At 47.6% G+C, this 22,586-nt stretch overlaps 1 protein-coding gene across 1 annotated transcript in view; it reads left to right on the top strand.

Annotated features, from left to right (window-relative positions):
* Nucleotides 1-22,586, top strand: part of LOC139233090 (hemicentin-1-like) — a 530,358-nt gene that overhangs the window by 212,492 nt on the left and 295,280 nt on the right. The window contains exons 31-32 of the mRNA XM_070863608.1: nt 11,634-11,912; nt 14,718-14,999. Of these exons, the coding sequence (XP_070719709.1) occupies nt 11,634-11,912; nt 14,718-14,999 (561 nt within the window). The remainder of the gene's footprint in view (nt 1-11,633; nt 11,913-14,717; nt 15,000-22,586) is intronic.

The raw sequence follows: 22,586 nt of genomic DNA, 5'->3' as shown, positions 1-22,586 counted from the left end.
CATTTAATGTTTTTCTACTCGATAACTTGGGAATCGTACATAAGAACATACGAAATAGGAGCAGGTGTAGGACTTCTGGCCCCTCGAGCCTGCTCCGCCATTCAATAAGACCATGGCTGATCTGATTTTGGCCTCAACTCCACTTTTCTACTTGTACCCCAGATCCCTTGACTCCGCCGTAGTTCAAGAATCTGTCCATCTCCACCTTGAATATATTCAATGACTCAGCTTCCACAGCTCTCTGGGGCAGAGAATTCCAAGGATTCACGACCCACTGAGAGAAGAAATTCCTCCTCATCTCCGTCTTAAATGGGCGGCCCCTTATTCGGAAACTATGCCCCCTAGTTCTAGATTTCCCCACGAGGTGAAATATCCTCTCAGCATCGACCCTGTCAAGCCCCCTCAGAATCTTTTATGTTTCAGTGAGAATCACCTCTCATTCTTCTAAGCTCCAATGAGTATAGGCCCAACCTGTTCTACCTAACCTCATAAGACAACCCCTTCATCTCAGGAATCAACCTAGTGAACCTTATCTGAACTGCCACCAATGCAAGTATATGTAGTATGAAATCGTAGAATCATAGAAAGTTACAGCACAGAAGGAGGCCATTTCGGCCTATTGTGTCCGCGCCGGCCGACAAAGAGCTATCCAGCCTAATCCCACTTTCCAGCTCTTGGCTCATAGCCCTGTAGGTTACAGCACTTCAAGTGCACATAAATGTGGTGAGGGTTTCTGCCTTTGCCACCCTTTCAGGCAGTGAGTTCCAGACCCCCACCCCAACCTCTGGGTGAAGAAATTTCCCCTTAAATCCCCTCTAAACCTTTCACGAATTACATTAAATCTATGCCCCCTGGTTATTGACCCCTCTGCTAAGGGCAATAAGTCCTGCGTATCCACTCTTTCTAGGCCCCTCGTAATCTTATACATCTCAATAAGGTTTCCCCTCAGCCTCCTCTGTTCCAAGGAAAACAAACCCAGCCTATCCAATCTTTCCTCATAGCTAAAATTCTCTATTCCCGGCAACATCAGGATAAACAGTGGGCAGAACGTTCCACTTGGGCGGGGGTGTGTGAAGCAGGTGGTAGTGGATGCCTATTACACTCCACTCCTCCCCTCCCCCCCTCCGGCCAAAGTTGAAAGTTCCACCTTAGAGACTGGAGGATGGGGAAAAAGCAGCTCGGCAGACTGCCCCGCCCCATCCCCACCCTCAGTTATCCATCAACCAAGCTGAAGATGGAGCTTTGCTCAGTGTGCATTATCTGGTTGTAAATGCTCATCTTAGAGCAATGCACATTAGCACAGAGTCCTGTCGGCCTAGTGGTCTCCAGCAAGGCCCAGTCTGATCTGAGGTGACCTCAGCCAGGGCAGCATTTCAGCTGCTTTAAGTGGCCTTAATATTCACGGGCTATGAAAGTATAAAAATCAGCCAGGGTCACCATTCTGGATTGCTAGAAAATGTATATGTATGGGCATCAAGTCAAGATAGATCCAGGCTCCAATTAATGTCCCTTTGTGACACTCACTATCTGGGCAAAGGCACTGGTCTAGTGGTTATTTTAAAGTAAATGTCAGTTTAGTGTTCTGCGATTGAAGCATAGCCAAAGAATGAGATATTTAAACATTTCACATCTGAACCTTGCCGTCAGTTCTGGGAGATGATCTTCCACTCCCCCAGGGAGCTGCTGTATGGACTCTTGGGCCGAAATTACTCTGTTCTGCACCTCCTGTTAGTGCCTCTGGGGGGGCGCTAACGGGGCTTGACACTGTTTCTGGGGGGGTGGGGAGGCTACCGGCTCCCGCGAAACTGTGCAGGAGTGAGCGGAGGTGTGAACACAGTAGCCCCGCACCCCACTAGTCGAACCCGCCTCCAGTGATGACGTCATCGGCGTTGGTGGCAACCCCATTTGCGCCCCATGGCGACTCCTTTCCGCCCCGCGGCAGAAATTGCCTGGCGCCCCTTGAGAACCGAGCCGACCTCCGCTCCCGGGGCGGAGGTCGAAGGTTGAGGTGCGCTGCGCTGTGCGCGCCATTTATTTTTTTCTTCGGCCAACTCACTAGTCGGCCCGTGCTCCGTCGATGTTGCGTGGTCCGGCCCACGATCGTGCAGCCCGGCACTCTGGTGGCCTACTGGAGACTTTCGGGGGTCCTGCAGAGTTCGCAGTGGCGCTCCCCTGGGAGCTTGCTGTGCGCAAATTGGCTGCCACGTTTCCTACATTACAACAGTGACTACACTCCAAAAGTACTTCATTGGCTGTAAAGCGCTTTGAGACGTCCGGTGGTCGTGAAAGGTGCTATATAAATCCAAGTGCTCAATTTGCCGATTTTTGGCGCCCAGGAGGATTAACAGCCGATTTATTTTGTGCCCGATTGTGCCGAAAAAAAAGTTGCAACTTTCACCAGAGCAAGATTTAATTTTGGCGCTGCGGAACCCGAAGTTAAGTCTAGGGATGGAGCTTCAAGTGTGCGCCAAAAAGTCTCTGAGCATGCAGCGGGGAAAATAAATCACTTTTTCCATGTGACGGGTGTGCCCATGCATCCACAGTAAACTTCCTGGTCTGGACCAAGAGCTTGTGAACCTGGTCTGCGCATGCGCAATACTAGGCTCTGTCTCTATGGAGATGCGACGCACGGTGATTTATGGCACTTCAATGATAACATTGGGCGAAATGTGCATGTTTGCTGCTGTGCACAAAATTGTAGTGCCGTCTCCGATGCTCGAGGCACAGGTCGGATTGTCGGCCAGCAGGATCGCTGGAACGCAGGAGATTGGTGCTCAGCTTGGAAAGAAGCCCGAGGGGGGGAGGGGATTCCAAGCGCTGAGCTCCTGTGCTTGTGTCCGGCCGAGGGAACGGTCCTGCCGCTGGCCAGCTGGCATGCCTCTGACCCGTGCCTGGAGTCCGGTGAACAGAGGTTGTGTGGTGGGGTGGAATCACAATTTGCCTTCTCACATAACATTCTCATGTTCTAAACATTATGTGGAAAGAATTTAATTTCTAACCTTCTGTGGGAAAAATTAACTTTCCGAGTTATTTTCCGAGTTCCCTCTGCAAAAATCTTCAGGAATTTGTATTTTAAATTGTCTTCTTCTCTTGCTCCAAAAGCTCAGAAATATACGCAGCGCCGATTTCCTTAACTTAATGTAGGGTTTTTCTGATCGGTTCTCAAGGCCACCCTGTGCTGTCCTGAAGATAATTGGTGTTGGCGAAAATCGCTTAAAGGGCCAAAAAAGGCGCGGAAATCAGTTTTCACCCAGACCTATGCCAAAAAAACCTGGCGTACAAAAAATCCGTGCTGACAGTCACCGCCAGCGTACAAACTTTGAGGAAAGTTGCAAATTCACGATTGCTCCAAAAACATCAGCGGACGCCAAAAAAACGGTGCCCAATGGTGGCGAAAATTGAACCCCAAGTCTTTCTTTCTCTCTACTTCTCCCCTTGCCAAGATCAGCTAACTCTGCATAGACTGGACTATGAATGCTCAACTTTCCTAGTCTGGCTCCCTTCCACACAGGTTTATTCCCTGTTCATGTTGACCGCACAATGAAGTGACGTGAGACGAGTGTGGTTCACACATCATAATCCCGACTCCAGTCCGACAGCGTTGACCAGTACCATGCACACACACAATGCTGACAACGTTCCCAGCGGGATTGCATCTTGCTGCTCTGAGCAAAGCCAAAGTGACGTCAGGCTTTCTCCCAACACTTTTGTGAACAAAAATAGTTTCCTCAAGCACACAGAGTCTCCTATAAACTGAAACATACTGTGAGTGGAGGGGCCTGCCCAGATTCCCAGTTATCCAGAATTCTGATAACAACCAGTTGAATGCCCACGACTTTCTACTTCAAAAGGCAGTAATCATCACACTGACAGACTAACGTGTACAGACGAAAGCTAAGAGTCACACTAATACCCGTCGGGAAAGGCTGAGCAGGCTGAATCTCTTTTCTCTAGCAAAGTGAAGACTGAGGGGTGACCTGATGGAGGTCTTTAAAATTCTGAAAAGGTTTGTTACGGGAGATCTAGAGAGGATATTTCCACTTGCAGAGGAAACTAGAATAAGGGCCGTAAGTATAAGCTAGTCACCAATAATGCAGGAGGAACCTCTTTACTCAGAGAGTATTTAGAATGCTGCCGCAAGGACAGTTGAGGCAAATAACATAGCCACATTTAAGGGGAAGCTAGATAAGTAACTGCGGGAGAAAGGAATAGAAGGATATGTTGTTAGGAGGAAGAAGGGTGGGTGAAGGCTCGTGTGGAGCATAAACATCAGCATGGGCCTGTTGGGTTGAATGGCCTGTTTATTGTGCTGTGAACACTGTGTAACTATTTACAGGCCGCATAATACACAGACGCGGGGAGATGCTGCCAAGTCAGAGCGCGTGCAAAACTTTGAAAAGATTACTGTTAGAATCAACCCACAAAAAGGTCAACATGATGTATTTCTTAAATAATTGGCAGGGACTGCAGGTGAAACAGCTGGTCACAGGTCTTCATCACACAACGGCCGATGTTGCTGACACGGCTCACAGCTGTGCGGTGATTTATGCCGTGGGAATTCTTTCTTGTTACAGCCAGACGTTTGAAGCCAGCCCTCACACTTTGTGAGCCGAGGCGTTAATGTCTGGATGTTACTAACTTCCTGCAAACATCGTTTAATGTTTAGGCAGTCGAAGGAATTAGATAGATCTGTTTTTATCATCTGTCAATCTGCATACACTAACATTCGACTTAAGCTGCTTTGAGCACCAAACATCGTTTCTTACTTGGCTAAATTCTTAATGAAGAGAGGTGCACCAGGAAGAGGCGATTCTCAGTGAATAAGTTCCGAGGTCTTACCCATTGCATGTATTGGTCAATATTGCCATGGAATCATCAACATCAGATTCCTTCAGTGATACAGCTGGATAAATCATTTTTTTTTGCAAATAGAATTTACCCTATCGATCTAAAATTATACAGCACGGCATACAACATTATTCTTCTTTAGTCACATCAAAGTGACAATCATATTAATATAGATGATGGCAAGTTGGATCCAAAATTGGCTTGGAGGTAGGAAGCAAAGGGTACTGATTGATGGATATTTTTGTGACTGGAAGGATGTTTCCAGTGGGGTTCCGCAGGGCTCAGTACTGGGTCCCTTGCTTTTTGTGCTATAGAAACATAGAAAATAAGTGCAGGAGTAGGCCCTTCGAGCCTGCACCATCATTCAATAAGATCATGGCCGATCATTCACCTCAGTAGCCCTTTCCTGCTTTCTCTCCATACCCCTTGATCCCTTTAGCCATAAGGGCCATATCTAACTCCCTCTTGAATATATCCAATGAACTGGCATCAACAACTCTCTGCGGCAGGGAATTCCACAGATTAACAACTCTCTGAGTGAGGATGTTTCTCCTCATCTCAGTCCAAAATGGCCTACCCCTTATCCTAAGACTGTGTCCCCTGGTTCTGGACTTCCCCAACATCGGGAACATTCTTCCCGCATCTAACCTGTCCCAACCCGTCAGAATCTTATACGTTTCTATGAGATCCCCTCTCATCCTTCTAAACTCCAGTGTATAAAGGCCCAGTTGATCCAGTCTCTCCTCATATGTCCGTCCAGCCATCCCTGGAATCAGTCTGGTAAACCTTCGCTGCACTCCCTCAATAGCAAGAACGTCCTTCCTCAGATTAGGAGACCAAAACTGAACACAATATTCCAGGTGAGGCCTCACCAAGGCCCTGTACAATTGCAGTAAGACCTCCCTGCTCCTATACTCAAATCCCCTAGCTATGAAGGCCAACATACCATTTGCCTTCTTCACTGCCTGCTGTACCTGCATGCCAACTTTCAATGACTGATGAACCATGACACCCATTGCACTTCCCCTTTTCCTAATCTGCCGCCATTCAGATAATATTTTGCCTTCCTGTTTTTGCCCCCAAAGTGGATAACCTCACATTTATCCACATTATACTGCATCTGCCATGCATTTGCCCACTCACCTAACCTGTCCAAATCACCCTGCAGCCTCTTAGCATCCCCCTCACAGCTCACACCGCCACCCAATTTAGTGTCATCTGCAAACTTGGAGATATTACACTCAATTCCTTCATCGAAATCGTTAATGTATATTGTAAAGAGCTGGGGTCCCAGCACTGAGCCCTGCGGCACTTCACTCGTCACTGCCTGCCATTCTGAAAAGGACCCATTTATCCCGACTCTCTGCTTCCTGTCTGCCAACCAGTTCTCTATCCACACCAGTACATTACCCCCAATACCATGTGCTTTGATTTTGCACACCAATCTCTTATGTGGGACCTTGTCAAAGGCCTTTTGAAAGTCCAAATACACCACATCCACTGGTTCTCCCTTGTCCACTCTACTAGTTACATCCTCAAAAAATTCCAGAAAATTCGTCAAGCATGATTTCCCTTTCATAAATCCATGCTGACTTGGACCGATCCTGTTGCTGCTTTCCAAATGCGCTGCTATTTCATCCTTAATAATTGATTCCAACATTTTCCCCATTACTGATGTCAGGCTAACCGGTCTATAATTACCTGCTTTCGCTCTCCCTCCTTTTTTAAAAAGTGCAGTTACATTATCTACCCTCCAGTGCATAGGAACTGATCCAGAGTCGATAGACTGTTGGAAAATGATCACCAATGCATCCACTATTTCTAGGGCCACTTCCTTAAGTACTCTGGGATGCAGACAATCAGGCCCCATGGATTTATCGGCCTTCAATCCCATCAAATTCCCCAACACAATTTCCCGCCTAATAAGGATATCCTTCAGTTCCTCCTTCTCACTCGACCCTAGTACATCTGGAAGGTTATTTGTGTCTTCCTTCGTGAAGACAGAACCAAAGTATTTGTTCAATTGGTCTGCCATTTCTTTGTGCCCCATTATAAATTCACCTGAGTCCGACTTCAAGGGACCTACGCTTGTCTTCACTAATCTTTTTCTTTTCACATATCTATAGAAGCTTTCGCAGTCAGTTTTTATGTTCACGGCAAGCTTCCTCTCGTACTCTATTTTCCCCCTCTTAATTAAACCATTTGCCCTCCTCTGCTGAATTCTAAATTTCTCCCAGTCCTCAGGTTTGCTGCTTTTTCTGGCCAATTTATATGTCTCTTCCTTGGATCTAACACTATCCTTAATTTCCCTTGTTAGCCATGGTTGAGCCACCTTCCCTGTTTTATTTTTACTCCAGACAGGGATGTACAACTGTTGAAGTTCATCCATGTGCTCTATAAATGTTTGCCATTGCCTATCCACCGTCAAGCCTTTAAGTATCATTTGCCAGTCTATTCTAGCCAATTCACGCCTCATGCCGTCGAAGTTAGCTTTCCTTAAGTTCAGGACCCTAGTTTTTGAATTAACTGTGTCACTCTCCATCTTAATAATGAATTCTACCATATTATGGTCACTCTTCCCCAAGGGGCCTCGCACAACAAGATTGCTAATTAGTCCCTTCTCATTACACATCACCCAGTCTAGGATAGCCAGCTCTCTATTTGGTTCCTCAACATATTGGTCAAGAAAACCATCCCTAATACACTCCAGGAAATCCTCCTCCACCGCATTGCTACCAGTTTGGTTAGCCCAATCTATATGTAGATTAAAGTCGCCCATGATAACTGCTGTACCTTTATTGCACACATCCCTAATTTCTTGTTTGATGCTGTCCCCAACCTCACTGCTACTGTTTGGTGGCCTGAACACAACTCCCACTAGCGTTTTCTGCCCTTTGGTATTCCGTAGCTCCACCCATACCGATTCCACATCATCCAAGTCAATGTCCTTCCTTACTATTGCATTAATTTCCTCTTTAACCAGCAACGCCACCCCGCCTCCTTTTCCTTTCTGTCTATCCTTCCTAAATGTTGAATACCCCTGGATGTTGAGTTCCCAGGCTTGGTCACCCTGGAGCCATGTCTCTGTGATGCCAATTACATCATATCCATTAACTGCTATCTGCGCAGTTAATTTATCCACCTTATTCCGAATACTCCTCGCATTGAGGCACAGAGCCTTCAGGCTTGTCTTTTTAACACACTTTGCCCCTTTAGAATTTTGCTGTAATGTGGCCCTTTTTGTTTTTTGCCTTGGGTTTCTCTGCCCTCCACTTTTACTATTCCCCTTTCTATCTTTTTCCTCTGTTTCCCTTTTATTTCTCTCTGCCTCCCTGCATAGGTTCCCATCCCCCTGCCATATTAGTTTAACCCCTCCCCAACAGCACTAGCAAACACTCCCCCTAGGACATTGGTTCCGGTCCTGCCCAGGTGCAGACCGTCCGGTTTGTACTGGTCCCACCTCCCCCAGAACCGGTTCCAATGCCCCAAGAATTTGAATCCCTCCCTCCTGTACCACTCCTCAAGCCACGTATTCATCTGAGCTATCCTGCGATTCCTATTCTGACTAGCATGTGGCATTGGTAGCAATCCTGAGATTACTACTTTTGAGGTCCTACTTTTTAATTTAGCTCCTAGCTCCCTAAATTCGTCTCGTAGGACCTCATCCCGTTTTTTCCCTATATCATCAGTACCTATGTGCACCACGACAACTGGCTGTTCACCCTCCCTTTTCAGAATGTCCTGCACCTGCTCCGAGACATCCTTGACCCTTGCACCAGGGAGGCAACATACCATCCTGGAGTCTCGGTTGCGGCCGCAGAAATGCCTATCTATTCCCCTTACAATTGAATCCCCTATCACTATCGCTCTCCCACTCTTTTTCCTGCCCTCCTGTGCAGCAGAGCCAGCCACGGTGCCATGAACTTGGCTGCTGCTGCTCTCTCCTGATGAGTCATCCCCCTCAACAGTACCCAAAGTGGTGTATCTGTTTTGCAGGGGGATGACCGCAGGGGACCCCTGCACTACCTTCCTTGCACTGCTCTTCCTATTGGTCACCCGTTCCCTATCTGGCTGTGCACCCTTTACCTGCGGTGTGACCAACTCGCTAAATGTGCTATTTACGTCATTCTCAGCATCGTGGATGCTCCAGAGTTCATCCACCCGCAGGTCCAGTGCCGCAATGCAGTCCATCAGGATCTGCAGGCGGATGCACTTCCCGCACACGTAGTCGTCAGGGACACCGGAAGCATCCCTGAGTTCCCACGTAGTACAGGAGGAGCATAACACATGTCCGAGCTCTCCTGCCATGACTTAACCCTTGGATTAACTTAATTGGGCAACAACAATGCTGAAGGTTACTTACTGATATAGAAAGAAAAAGAAAAACTACTTACCAATCACCAGCCAATCTCTTACCCCCTTGGCTGTGACGTCACCTTTCGATTTCTTTCTACTTCTTTTTTGCCTTCTCCCTGTAGCTGCACAAGCACGCCTCTCCAACGCACCTCCCGAGCCTCTCTGACTCACCACAAGTTGTATATATCAATGATTTAGATTTGAATATAGGTAGTATGATTAAGAAGTTTGCCCACGACACTAAAATTGTCTGTGTGGTTGATAATTAAGAAGAAAGTCATGGGCTGCAGGAGGATATCAATCTACTACTCAGGTGGGCAGAACAGTGGCAAATGGAATTTAATTCAGAGAAGTGTGAGGTGATGCACTTTGGGAGGGCTAATAAGGAAAGGGTATACACATTAAGCGGTAGGCCACTTAATAGTGTAGATGAACAAAGGGACCTTGGAGTGCTTGTCCATAGATCCCTGAAAGTAGCAGGCCAGGTGGATAAGGTGGTTAAGAAGGCATACGAAATGCTTGCCTTTATCGGCCGAGCATAGAATATAAGAGCAGGGAGGTTATGCTTAAATTGTATAATATTTGGTTAGGCCACAGCTGGAGTACTGCATGCAATTCTGGTCGCCGTATTATAGGAAAGACGTGATTGCACTAGAGAGGGTGCAGAGAAGATTTAAGAGGATGCTGCCTGGAATGGAGAATCTTAATTATGAGGATAGATTGGATAGGCTGGGTTTGTTCTCATTGGAACAGAGGAGGTTGAGAGGAGACCTCATTGAGGTGTACAAAATATTAAGGGGCCTGGATATAGTGGATAGAAAGGGCCTATTTCCATTGGTGGAGGGGTGTATTACGAGGGGGCATAGTTTTAAGGTGGTTGGTGGAAGGTTTAGAGAGGATTTGAGGGGGGCTTCTTTACGCAGAGAGTTGTGGGGATCTGGAACTCGCTGTCTGGAAGAGTGGTGGATGCAGAAACCCTCACCACTTTTAAGAGATGGTTGGATGGGCACTTAAAGTGCCGTAACCTGCAGGGTTATGGACCTAGAGCTGGTAATTGGGATTAGATTGGATGACCTTTTGTTGGGCGGAGCAGATATAATGATAAGTACTGCAGGGAATAGAATACGGCCAGGGTGATCTCCTGGACTAGTTTCGATCGCCTGGATGGGGTCGGGGAGGAATTTTCCCAGAGTTATTTTCTCCCTAAATTGGCCTGGGTTTTTATCTGGTTTTTGCCTCTCTCAGGAGATCACATGGCTCCAGTTAGGGTGGAGTGTAGATGTTTTTAGTATAAGGGGTATTGTAGTTGTGTGGGGCAGACTGGTTGGGCTGGGCACTCTTTGCCTTTCCGTCATTGTTCATAGGCTTATATGTAATCTTTAGGGCTGCTGACCAAGGGCCGTGCGGCTCTGTGTTGGCTGGTGCGGACACGAGGGGCCGAAATGGCCTCCTTCTGCGCTGTAAATTTCTGTTTCTATGTTTCTATGCTTGTACAAAGGACTGCAGGATGATAGCAATCATCTACTTCTGTTCCAGTGGGCAAGCAACTTTAATTGAGAATTTAACTCTGAGGGGCGAAATTGCCCTGCACCCCGATTTGGGATGGTAACCTTCTGGGGCCCGGACTTTTAGCCCCGCCCCCACCACTGAATTGGGCACGCTGTCCCTCAAAGGAAGTGGAACGCAGTCTCCCGTGCGTCACTTCCTCAGGGGGCGGTAACCGGGACGCTACTGGGACGGGGAGTCGAACGCCACACTTCCCCGACACTTAAAGGGGAGGGCCGCTGTGCACTCTGCACGGCCTCTGATGACCTCTACTAGGCCACCAGGACAGCGTGTGGCCAGGCCAGCAGCCCAGCCCCAAAGGCGGGGCGTCGGGCTGCACGAACCTCGTGAGGACCGCCACTGTCGAGCCGACCCAAGAGTTGGCATGGAAAAAAAAAGATGGTGGCCCAGGGCGCTGGCGCCCTCCCCTTTACGTGCCGCCCCGAGGGCGGATGTTGACCAATTCCGTTGCCCGCGAAGCTGACGTTGACATGGGCTCGCGCCAGCCACGGGTCCCGTGGGGCAATTTCCTCAGCGGGGCATTACGGGGTCGGCGCGCGCATGATGGCGTCATCACCGGTTACGCGATGGCCCGGGCTGCTAACCGCATCGACCCCTTAACGCCCCCCACGCGGAGGTGCTAACGGGGCTATAACAGGAGGACAATTTCTCCCCCTGAGCATTGCAAAGTGGTGTGGTGTGATTGGATACATTGCGTAGCGATATGGGAAGCTCAGTGTTTGAGAACAAATGTCGTGTGTGCTCTGACACGATTCAGACTGAATGTTCTCTATATCATCGGATTCCTACTTCATTGGCTTAACGTCCTGAGGCCGTGAAAGGCGCTATATAAATGTAAATCATCCTTTTTTTCCCCTCCCTAGTTCCTCCCACAATCCGAGGAGCCAATGATACCCAGGAGGTTAATGTCCTGTTGAACAGCCACACCAGCCTGCAGTGTGATACGCACGGAGTTCCAGCCCCGGGGATTACGTGGCTGAAGGACAGCCGCCCCATCGTCTCCAGCTCCAAGACGATGTACGTAGACCGAGGGCAGCAGCTGCAGGTTAACGGGGCCCAGGTATCGGATGCAGGACGGTACACGTGCCGTGCGAGAAACATCGCGGGGACGGTTGAAAAGTCATACAAGATGCAGGTTTATGGTAAGCGCTTGGCCTCAATGGGGAGCAACAGGGTTCCAGCCGCTAGTAATTCTAGAGTAAGCTTTGTGAGGCTCCACTCCCGTCGCAGAGTCTCACTTAACAGGGGTGCCATGCTGATCGCAGAATCGGGCATGGAGATCTGCCTGCTCGGTAGGCCAGCGATCTCGATTTTTGCTGCTTGCTAAGAGCAGACCCCTGCAAAATTCAAACTTATTTTCCATGTGATTTTAAAATTCTCAAACTCTTTTTCAAATCCCTCCATGCCTCGCCCCTCCCTATCTCTGTAATCTCCTCCAGCTCCACAACCCCCCCGAGATATCTGCGCCCCTCTAATTCTGCCCTCCTGAGCATCCCTGATTATAATCGCTCAACCATTGGTGGCCGTGCCTTCTGTTGCCTGGGCCCCAAGCTCTGGAACTCCCTCCCTAAACCTCTCCGCCTCTCTACCTCTCTTTCCTCCTTTAAGATGCTCCTGAAAACCTCCCTCTTTAACCAAGCTTTTGGTCACCTGTCCTAATTTCTCCTCATGTGGCTCGGTGTCCAATTTTGTTTCATGACATTTGTGAAGCACCTGGGGATATTTTACTACATTAAAGGCGCTATATAAATAAAAAGTTATGTTGATTTCTATGAAATTAAACCTGAAGTATTTCACTCAGCCAACTTTTCTCTGTTTGTAATTCTCTAGTTTGAGCAAATACACGCACATGGCAGTCATGTTCTCCATGTTAAAACGTCGAAAACTTTATTGAGTCTTATTGAACAGCAGCTCATTATAAAATAAAAACATTATTGCTCTTTGCTTCATCCAGTGACAGCACTTGGCATTATCCCTGGAATCAGTATTCAAATCAAATGCACTTATTATTTATTCATTGTTTCAATTAAAATGACACCCAAGTAATTGTGATATAAAACGATATTACAGAAAATATCACACAAACCCACAACCAAAATGACTAACAGGAGACTTTTTATAGCTCTCAGGAACGATCAGATAAGCTGGGCTTTACAGCTTTAGCAAGTGACTGCTCTGAGATGATCTTACAGAGGTGTATAAGATAGTTAATGGTACAGAGAAAGTAATGCTACAGAACAAGAGATCACCAATTCAAAGTTGTGAAGAGCAACTTCAGGACAGACATGAGGAAGCATTTCTTCAAAGGCTTCACACCAAGTCCCGTTCACCTATCGCCATTTGTGCTCGCTGACCTAAATTGGCTTCCGGTTAAGCAACGCCTCGACTTCAACATTCACAACCTTATTTTCAAATCCCTCCATGGCCCTCGCCCTTCCCTATCTCTGTAATCTCCTCCAGCCCCACAACCCCACCCGCCTCACACCGAGATATCTGCGCTCCCCTAATTCTGCCCCCATGAACATTACTGATTATAACCGCTCAGCCAATGGTGGCCGTGCCTTCTGTTGCCTTGGCCCCAAAGCTCTGGAACTCCCTGCCTAAACCTCACCGCCTCTCTACCTCTCTTTTCTCTTTCAAGACGCTCCTTAAAACCTACCTCTTTGACCAAGCTTTTGTTCATTTGTCCTTATGTGGCTCGGTGTCAAATTTTGTGTCTTATAACACTCCTGTGATGCGCTTTGGGATGTTTTGCTACGTTAAAGGCGCTATATAAATACAAGTTGTGGTTGTTGTTCTGCTGACTGAAAAGGGCTGATTCCGGTAATCTCAGCAAGATTTCAGATCCAGCAGAAATTGCTTGCAAAGGGAGCTGATAAACTTCACCAAGAGGCTCCAGATTCAAGAGAATCAAAATACCAGGTGAACAATAATGCTGATGATGGTATTAGTGGACTTGGATCTCTTCTCTTCAACTAATTTTATTTTTGGAGTGATATTAATATTTTCTTCCAGGATGGGTCGTTAAGGCTATGACAGTTGTCTCAAAATAATAAAAGCCTGTTTAAATTCAATTAATTTTCACTATTATTGCCTATATTTTATGTGGTTACCCCTCTTTCCAATGGACTGTTCCACGTGGATGCTATAGTTGGTGGTCTTGTTGTTGGACCCCTGAGTGGAACAGTTCACACAAGAAAAGGTGAGCTTGACTGGTGGATAAATGCATTATGGTAGGCCCATACAAGTAAGGTTGATGCCAGGCTCTACCCACAATCTGTGCTGAATTAGCGGGTCCCAGTGGGGGAGGGGGGAGGTGCGTGGTTGGGGTCAAGTGGGGGGGGGGGGCATTGGGGGTAGGGGTGCTATAGTTGGGGTCAGTCCCCTGGGCTGGAGCAGGAAAACTCGACCAGGATTCCCACTCTTGATTACTATTAATGGACTCCTGCTGCAAAAGATTTGTGTGCAGATGTTGGTCAAGGACAGGGTCAGGCTTGCCCTTGACATTACCCCCCACCCCCCTACTGAACCCCTACAGTCAAGTGCCCTGTCAAAACTCACGATCGAGACTCAGTCTTGAAGAATGCCATTCTGGATGTCTGGTAGCACCTATATCCCAGCAGGAAATAGTGACTCGGGGCAGTTTTTTTCCCCGGTGCTTTTTGAGGTCAGAGCTTTGTATCACCTGGGGCAATGTTACTGTGCTTATTCACCATTTTGTACGTTCTTGTGATTTAAGTTGAAGTTGACAATAACGCGTCAGCCTTGGAGAACACCTCGGAGGGGGGGGGGGGTGGGGGGGGCGTCAGGGGTTGGTCAGACTCCACAAGATTGCGGTCACTTGGCGGCAGTACTGCTGGACTATCGCTGTGTTCTTAGAGCTCTCGGTGATATTGGAGCACCAATCACAGCAGTGCGTTAATTTAATCTCTTTGGATCCTCTTTAGTTCCACCCAGTATTGACGGTGGCTTGGGTCGTCCACTGAAGTCTAAAGCAAAGGTTGGCCATTCTTTGACACTAAGGTGCTCCTCGAGCGGTTACCCTCCCCCCGTCCTCTCTTGGCTCAAAGATGGCGTCCCGTTGACGAGCAGCGACAGAGTGCAGTTCACGGCCGGAGGAAAGACCCTCAAGATCGAGAATGTTGGAGAGGGCGATGCTGGTGCTTATATATGTATGGCTACCAGTGCTGCCGGAGAACAGCAACTTCACTACACTGTGGAAGTCTTGGGTAGGAAAGATCAGTTGTTATTTTCAGGGTCTCGGGAAAGGATAGGTACTGCTCGGAAATTTGTTGGTAATGGATTAGCATTCTGTCCTTTCTCCTCTCGGGTATGGGTTTCAGTCTCGGTGGATGATCGATTGAAAGTCTCCTCTTTGTGTTGGCTGCCGAAGTTGCACATGAAGTGAACTGGGGCATGGTCAATCGAATTGCTCGTGGCCGAGGGCCCACAGTACAGAATTTCTGCGTCAGCAGGTTGTGGGTTCAAGTCCCACTCCAGGGACTGGAGCACAAAAAAATCTAGGCTGAGACTCCAGTGCAGTGCTGAGGGAGTGTGTTGCCATCGGAGGTGCCGTCTTTCGGATGAGACGTTAAACCGAGGCCCCGTCTGCTCTCGCAATTGGATGTAAAAGATCCCACGGCACTATTTTGAAGAAGAGCAGGGGAGTTATCCCTGGTGTCCTGGCCAATATTTATCCCTCAATCAACACAACAAAAAAAAAAGTCAGATTAGCTGGTTATTATCACATTGCTGATTGTGGGAGCTTGCTGTGCGCAAATTAGCTGCCGCATTTCCCACATTACAACAGTGACTACATTCCGAAAGTACTTCATTGGCTGTAAAGCGCTTTGAGATGTCCGGTGGTCGTGAAAGGTAAATCCAAGTCTGTCTTTTTTTCTTTCTTTCATATAATTCAGCCTAATGTAGTGCCATTGAGAAACCTGAAGGATGAGGAAAGAGAATGTCCGTGCTGCATTAGGGGTGCGGCTCTGAGTTTGGGGATAAGGCAACTTGTTGGGTCAGAGCAGAGAGAGCTTTACCTTTGATTCGTACCAATATAAGGTCACATGGGGAGAAACTGTTCCCTCTGGCAGGAGGCTCGATAACCAGAGGATACAGATTGAAGAAAAGTGGCAAAAGAACCCGAGATGAGATGAGGATTTTTTTTAATGATCTGGAAGGTGCTGCCTGAAAGGGTGGTGGAAACCGATTCAATATTTCGAAAGGGAATTGGATATATACTTGAAAAGTATAAACCTGCAGGACCATGGGGAAAGAGCAGGGTATTGGGACTAATTGGATAGCTCCTTCGCTGTCACAGGCACGATGGGATGAATGTGTGATTCTATCAATCTATGATTCAGCCCATGTATCTCAACCCATCTATTCCTCCAGTGTTTCTGTCTCCTTCCTGCTTTGGCACCAAGTCACACTCAAGAACAGCTTAATTTACATTTTCTGTAGTTAAATTTTAATCTTTTAGCACTGTACACTTCCAAATCTACACCATCGTATTGGGTCATATACACAGCAACCCCCAACATAGGCTCACTCGCTGAGTCTGTTCTGTACTATCAATTCATGGGGATCACGGGAGATCCTTAAGGTTGAGAATGGCCCGTAAGATAGAGAGCTTTACAGAACATGATGGTGGCATCTACACCTGTATGAGCTCTATTCTCGTGTATAGTTGCTGGCTAGCCAGATTCTGCTGTCAGTTTCTGTGCCTCAGTAAAGGAGAAATACTATTCAGGGACTGGATGGTGCGGGGGATTAGCATAAAGTGGCCTCGACAACACTCAGCTGCAGCTCCCGCGGTTTCCAAAGCAGTGATTCTGATAACGGGGCTGGTTTTGTTGATCTAGGGAGAAAAGGTTCCTTACCTGGTGAGATCCCAGTTTTACTCATGTTGCCATGGGGATAGACAGAGTGCAGCTCGCACCCTTCCCCAGAGGGAAAGAGGAAGAACTGGAGGACATCTCACCCCTAGTTGTTGTTGCCTACATCCCCAGTGCCTGCTTAAGGCACTTGGTTTATACAACCTGATGAACATAAGAAATAAGAGCAGGAGTAGGCCATTCGGCCCCTCGAGCCTGCTAGAAACATAGAAACATAGAAAATAGGTGCAGGAGTAGGCCATTCAGTCCTTCTAGCCTGCACCGCCATTCAATGAGTTCATGGCTGAACATGCAACTTCAGTACCCCCTTCCTGCTTTCTCACCATACCCCTTGATCCCCCGAGTAGTAAGGACTTCATCTAACTCCCTTTTGAATATATTTAGTGAATTGGCCTCAACTACCTTCTGTGGTAGAGAATTCCACAGGTTCACCACTCTCTGGGTGAAGAAGTTTCTCCTCATCTCGGTCCTAAATGGCTTACCCCTTATCCTTAGACTGTGACCCCTGGTTCTGGACTTCCCCAACATTGGGAACATTCTTCCTGCATCTAACCTGTCTAAACCCGTCAGAATTTTAAACGTTTCTATGAGGTCCCCTCTCATTCTTCTGAACTCCAGTGGATACAAGCCCAGTTGATCCAGTCTTTCTTGATAGGTCAGTCCCACCATCCCGGGAATCAGTCTGGTGAATCTTCGCTGCACTCCCTCAATAGCAAGAATGTCCTTCCTCAAGTTAGGAGACCAAAACTGTACACAATACTCCAGGTGTGGCCTCACCAAGGCCCTATACAACTGTAGCAACACCTCCCTGCCCCTGTACTCAAATCCCCTCGCTATGAAGGCCAACATGCCATTTGCTTTCTTAACCGCCTGCTGTACCTGCATGCCAACCTTCAATGACTGATGTACCATGACACCCAGGTCTCGTTGCACCTCCCCTTTTCCTAATCTGTCACCATTCATATAATAGTCTGTCTCTCTGTTTTTACCACCAAAGTGGATAACTTCACATTTATCCACATTATACTTCATCTGCCATGCATTTTCCCACTCACCTAACCTATCCAAGTCACTCTGCAGCCTCATAGCATCCTCCTCGCAGCTCACACTGCCACCCAACTTAGTGTCATCCGCAAATTTGGAGATACTACATTTAATCCCCTCGTCTAAATCATTAATGTACAATGTAAACAGCTGGGGCCCCAGCACAGAACCTTGCGGTACCCCACTAGTTACTGCCTGCCATTCTGAAAAGTACCCATTTACTCCTACTCTTTGCTTCCTGTCTGACAACCAGTTCTCAATCCATGTCAGCACACTACCCCCAAGCCCATGTGCTTTAACTTTGCACATTAATCTCTTGTGTGGGACCTTGTCGAAAGCCTTCTGAAAGTCCAAATATACCGCATCAACTGGTTCTCCTTTGTCCACTTTACTGGAAACATCCTCAAAAAATTCCAGAAGATTTGTCAAGCATGATTTCCCTTTCACAAATCCATGCTGACTTGGACCGATCATGTCACCATTTTCCAAATGCGCTGCTATGACATCCTTAATAATTGATTCCATCATTTTACCCACTACCGATGTCAGGCTGACCGGTCTATAATTCACTGTTTTCTCTCTCCCTCCTTTTTTAAAAAGTGGGGTTACATTGGCTACCTTCCACTCCATAGGAACTGATTCAGAGTCAATGGAATGTTGGAAAATGACTGTCAATGCATCCGCTATTTCCAAGGCCACCTCCTTAAGTACTCTGGGATGCAGTCCATCAGGCCCTGGGGATTTATCGGCCTTCAATCCCATCAATTTCCCCAACACAATTTCCCGACTAATAAAGATTTCCCTCAGTTTCTCCTCCTTACTAGACCCCCTGACCCCTTTTATATCCGGAAGGTTGTTTGTGTCCTCCTTAGTGAATACCGAACCAAAGTACTTGTTCAATTGGTCTGCCATTTCTTTGTTCCCCGTTATGACTTCCCCTGATTCTGACTGCAGGGGACCTACGTTTGTCTTTACTAACCTTTTTCTCTTTACATACCTATAGAAACCTTTGCAATCCGCCTTAATGTTCCCTGCAAGCTTCTTCTCGTACTCCATTTTCCCTGCCCTAATCAAACCCTTGTCCTCCTCTGCTGAGTTCTAAATTTCTCCCAGTCCCCGGGTTCGCTGCTATTTCTGGCCAATTTGTATGCCACTTCCTTGGCTTTAATACTATCCCTGATTTCCCTAGATAGCCACGGTTGAGCCACCTTCCCTTTTTTATTTTTACGTCAGACAGGAATGTACAATTGTTGTAGTTCATCCATGCGGTCTCTAAATGTCTGCCATTGCCCATCCACTGTCAACCCCTTAAGTATCATTCGCCAATCTATCCTAGCCAATTCACGCCTCATACCTTCAAAGTTACCCTTCTTTAAGTTCTGGACCATGGTCTCTGAATTAACTGTTTCATTCTCCATCCTAATGCAGAATTCCACCATATTATGGTCACTCTTCCCCAAGGGGCCTCGCACAATGAGATTGCTAATTAATCCTCTCTCATTACACAACACCCAGTCTAAGATGGCCTCCCCCCTAGTTGGTTCCTCGACATATTGGTCTAGAAAACCATCCCTTATGCACTCCAGGAAATCCTCCTCCACCGTATTGCTTCCAGTTTGGCTAGCCCAATCTATATGCATATTAAAGTCACTCATTATAACTGCTGCACCTTTATTGCATGCACCCCTAATTTCCTGTTTGATAGAAACATAGAAACATAGAAAATAGGTGCAGGAGTAGGCCATTCGGCCCTTCGAGCCTGCACCGCCATTCAATGAGTTCATGGCTGAACATGCAACTTCAGTACCCCATTCCTGCTTTTTCACCATACCCCTTGATCCCCCTAGTAGTAAGGACTACATCTAACCCCTTTTTGAATATATTTAGTGAATTGGCCTCAACTTTCTGTGGTAGAGAATTCCACAGGTTCACCACACTCTGAGTGAAGAAGTTTCTTCTCATCTCGGTCCTAAATGGCTTACCCCTTATCCTTAGACTGTGACCCCTGGTTCTGGACTTCCCCAATATTGGGAACATTCTTCCTGCATCTAACCTGTCTAAACCTGTCAGAATTTTAAATGTTTCTATGAGATCCCCTCTCATTCTTCTGAACTCCAGTGAATACAAGCCCAGTTGATCCAGTCTTTCTTGATATGTCAGTCCCGCCATCCCGGGAATCAGTCTGGTGAACCTTCGTTGTACTCCCTCAATAGCAAGAATGTCCTTCCTCAAGTTAGGAGACCAAAACTGTACACAATACTCCAGGTGTGGCCTCACCAAGGCCCTAAGAAATAGTGGTATTTCTGAGCTTGCTCCTGCTATTCTGTTGCCAGAAGTTAATTAAGTCAATTGATCCATCAGATGCCCCAAGGAAGAGAGTCATGTGACAAGCTAATTCAGCTTGCTCTCAATCAATTTCCAGTCGACAATTCTAGCAGAGGTGGGGGAATAGGCCACTGCATATCGCTAAGCAACAGAAAATTATAAACACTTAGCTCCTGTAAGTCAGACATACAGTTTGAGACTTGGTGTTTGTCATGCAGTGACTGTTGTGTAAGCCTCCAAACCAAGTAATTCAGTGTACATGAGCACTTGGAGAAATCTGAGAGATGTGATTAAGTGCTAGGCTTTGTTTTTAAACCCTTTGAATAGATGAGGATAGAAGCAATTTAGAGTAGTAATGAGGAGGATCAGTGTCCATATAAACACTAACCAATACAGTACACAGACTCTAGTGCCATTGAAGAAAAGGTGAAAGGTTTTTCTTGAAATTGAACACATTTGATTGATGCCCTCCCCAACATCACTACTGCTGTTTGGAGGTCTGTACACAACTCCCACTAACGTTTTTTGCCCTTTGGTATTCTGCAGCTCTACCCATATAGATTCCACATCATCCAAGCTAATGTCTTTCCTAACTATTGCATTAATCTCCTCTTTAACCAGCAATGCTATCCCACCTCCTTTTCCTTTTATTCTATCCTTCCTGAATGTTGAATACCCCTGGATGTTGAGTTCCCAGCCCTGATCATCCTGGAGCCACGTCTCCGTAATCCCAATCACATCATATTTGTTAACATCTATTTGCACAGTTAATTCATCCACCTTATTGCGGATACTCCTTGTATTAAGACACAAAGCCTTCAGGCTTGTTTTTTTAACACCCTTTGTCCTTTTAGAATTTTGCTGTACAGTGGCACTTTTTATTCTTTGCCTTGGGTTTCTCTGCCCTCCACTTTTCCTCATCTCCTCTGCCATTCAATAAGATTATGGCTGATCTGATCATGGACTCAGCTCCACTTCCCCGCCTGCTCCCCATAACCCTTCACTCCTTTATTGCTCAAAAATCTATCTATCTCCGCCTTAAATGTATTCAATGACCCAGCCTCCGCAGCTCTCTGGGGCAGAGAATTCCATAGATTTAAAACCCTCAGAAGAAATTCCTCCTCATCTCAGTTTTAAATGGGCGGCCCCTTATTCTGAGACATAGGGGCCAAGTTTCGGCCTGAGTTGCTCCCGTTTTTTTGGAACAACTGGTTTAGAATGGAGTATCTTAGAAATTTGAATTCTCGGCATTTAGTTTGCTCCAGTTCTAGTCAGTTAGAACAGTTTCACTTTGTAACAGAATTTCCTTTTTCAAAAGGGGGCGTGTCTGGCCACTTACGCCTGTTTTCAAAGTTTCGTGAGTGAAAACTTACTCCAAACTAACTTAGAATGGAGTAAGTGAAGATTTTTGTACGTTCGAAAACACCTTGTCTACACTTTAGAAAATCAGGCGTAGGTTACAAATTAGGCGTAGGGAATAGCGGGGGGGGGGTTTAAAGGGAAGTTTACAAACATTAAACACTTCAGTTTTACAAATAAAGAGCCATCATCAATAATAAATGATAAATACATCAATAAATCAACCAATAAATCCATCAAAAAAAATTAATAAAAAATTAAAAAATCAATAAATAAAACATTTTCTACTTACCGACTGCAGCACCGGGAGCCCTCCAACAGCATGCTGGGACGGCCCCTCCAGTGTGTCTCTGTCAGTGTCTCTATCTCTCTGTCTGTCTGTCTGTGTGTGTGGCTCTCACTCTGTCTGTCAGTGTCTGTGTTTCTGACAGTGAGGGGAGGGGGAGAAGGGGAGTGGGAGGGGGAGGAGGAGAAGGGGAGGGGGAGAAGGGGGGTGGAGGGGGGAGAAGGGGGTGGGAGGGGGAGGGAAGAAGGGGTGGGAGGGGGAGCGGGAGAAGGGGGTGGGTGGGGGAGGGGGAGAAGGGGAGGGGGAGAAGGGGGGTGAGAGGGGGAGAAGGGGGTGGGAGGGGGAGGGGGAGAAGGGGGGTGGGAGGGGGAGGGGGAGAAGGGGTGGGAGGGGAAGAAGGGGGGTGGGAGGGGGAGGAGGAGAAGGGGAGGGGGAGAAGGGGGGTGGGAGGGGGAGAAGGGGTGGGAGGGGGAGGGGGAGGGGGAGAAGGGGGGTGGGAGGGGGAGGGGGAGAAGGGGGTGGGAGGGAAGAAGGGGGGTGGGAGGGGGAGGATGGGGGAGAAGGGGGGTGGGGGGATTGGGGGTTGGGGGAGGGGGAGAAGGGGGGAAGGGGGAGTGGGAGAATGGGGGTGGGAGGGGGAGGGGAGAATTGGGGTGGGAGGGAGAGATGGGGGGTGGGGGGAGGGGGAGAAGGGGTTGGGGAGAGTGGGGGGAGGGGGAGATTGGGGGAGGGGGAGAAGGGAGGAAGGGGAGGGGAGAATGGGGGGAGGGGGAGATTGGGGGAAGGGGGAGGGGAAGAAGGGGGGAGGGGAGAATGGGGGGAGGGGAGAAGGGGAGGGGGAGAAGGGGGGAAGGGGAAAGTGGGAGAAGGGGGGATGGGGAGGGGGAGAAGGGGGAGGGGGA

The sequence above is a fragment of the Pristiophorus japonicus genome, chromosome 20, assembly GCF_044704955.1.
Source record: "Pristiophorus japonicus isolate sPriJap1 chromosome 20, sPriJap1.hap1, whole genome shotgun sequence".
Taxonomy (NCBI): Eukaryota; Metazoa; Chordata; class Chondrichthyes; family Pristiophoridae; genus Pristiophorus; species Pristiophorus japonicus.
The sequence above is the reverse complement of the archived record's forward strand: the minus strand, read 5'-3'. Positions and strand labels throughout refer to the sequence as shown.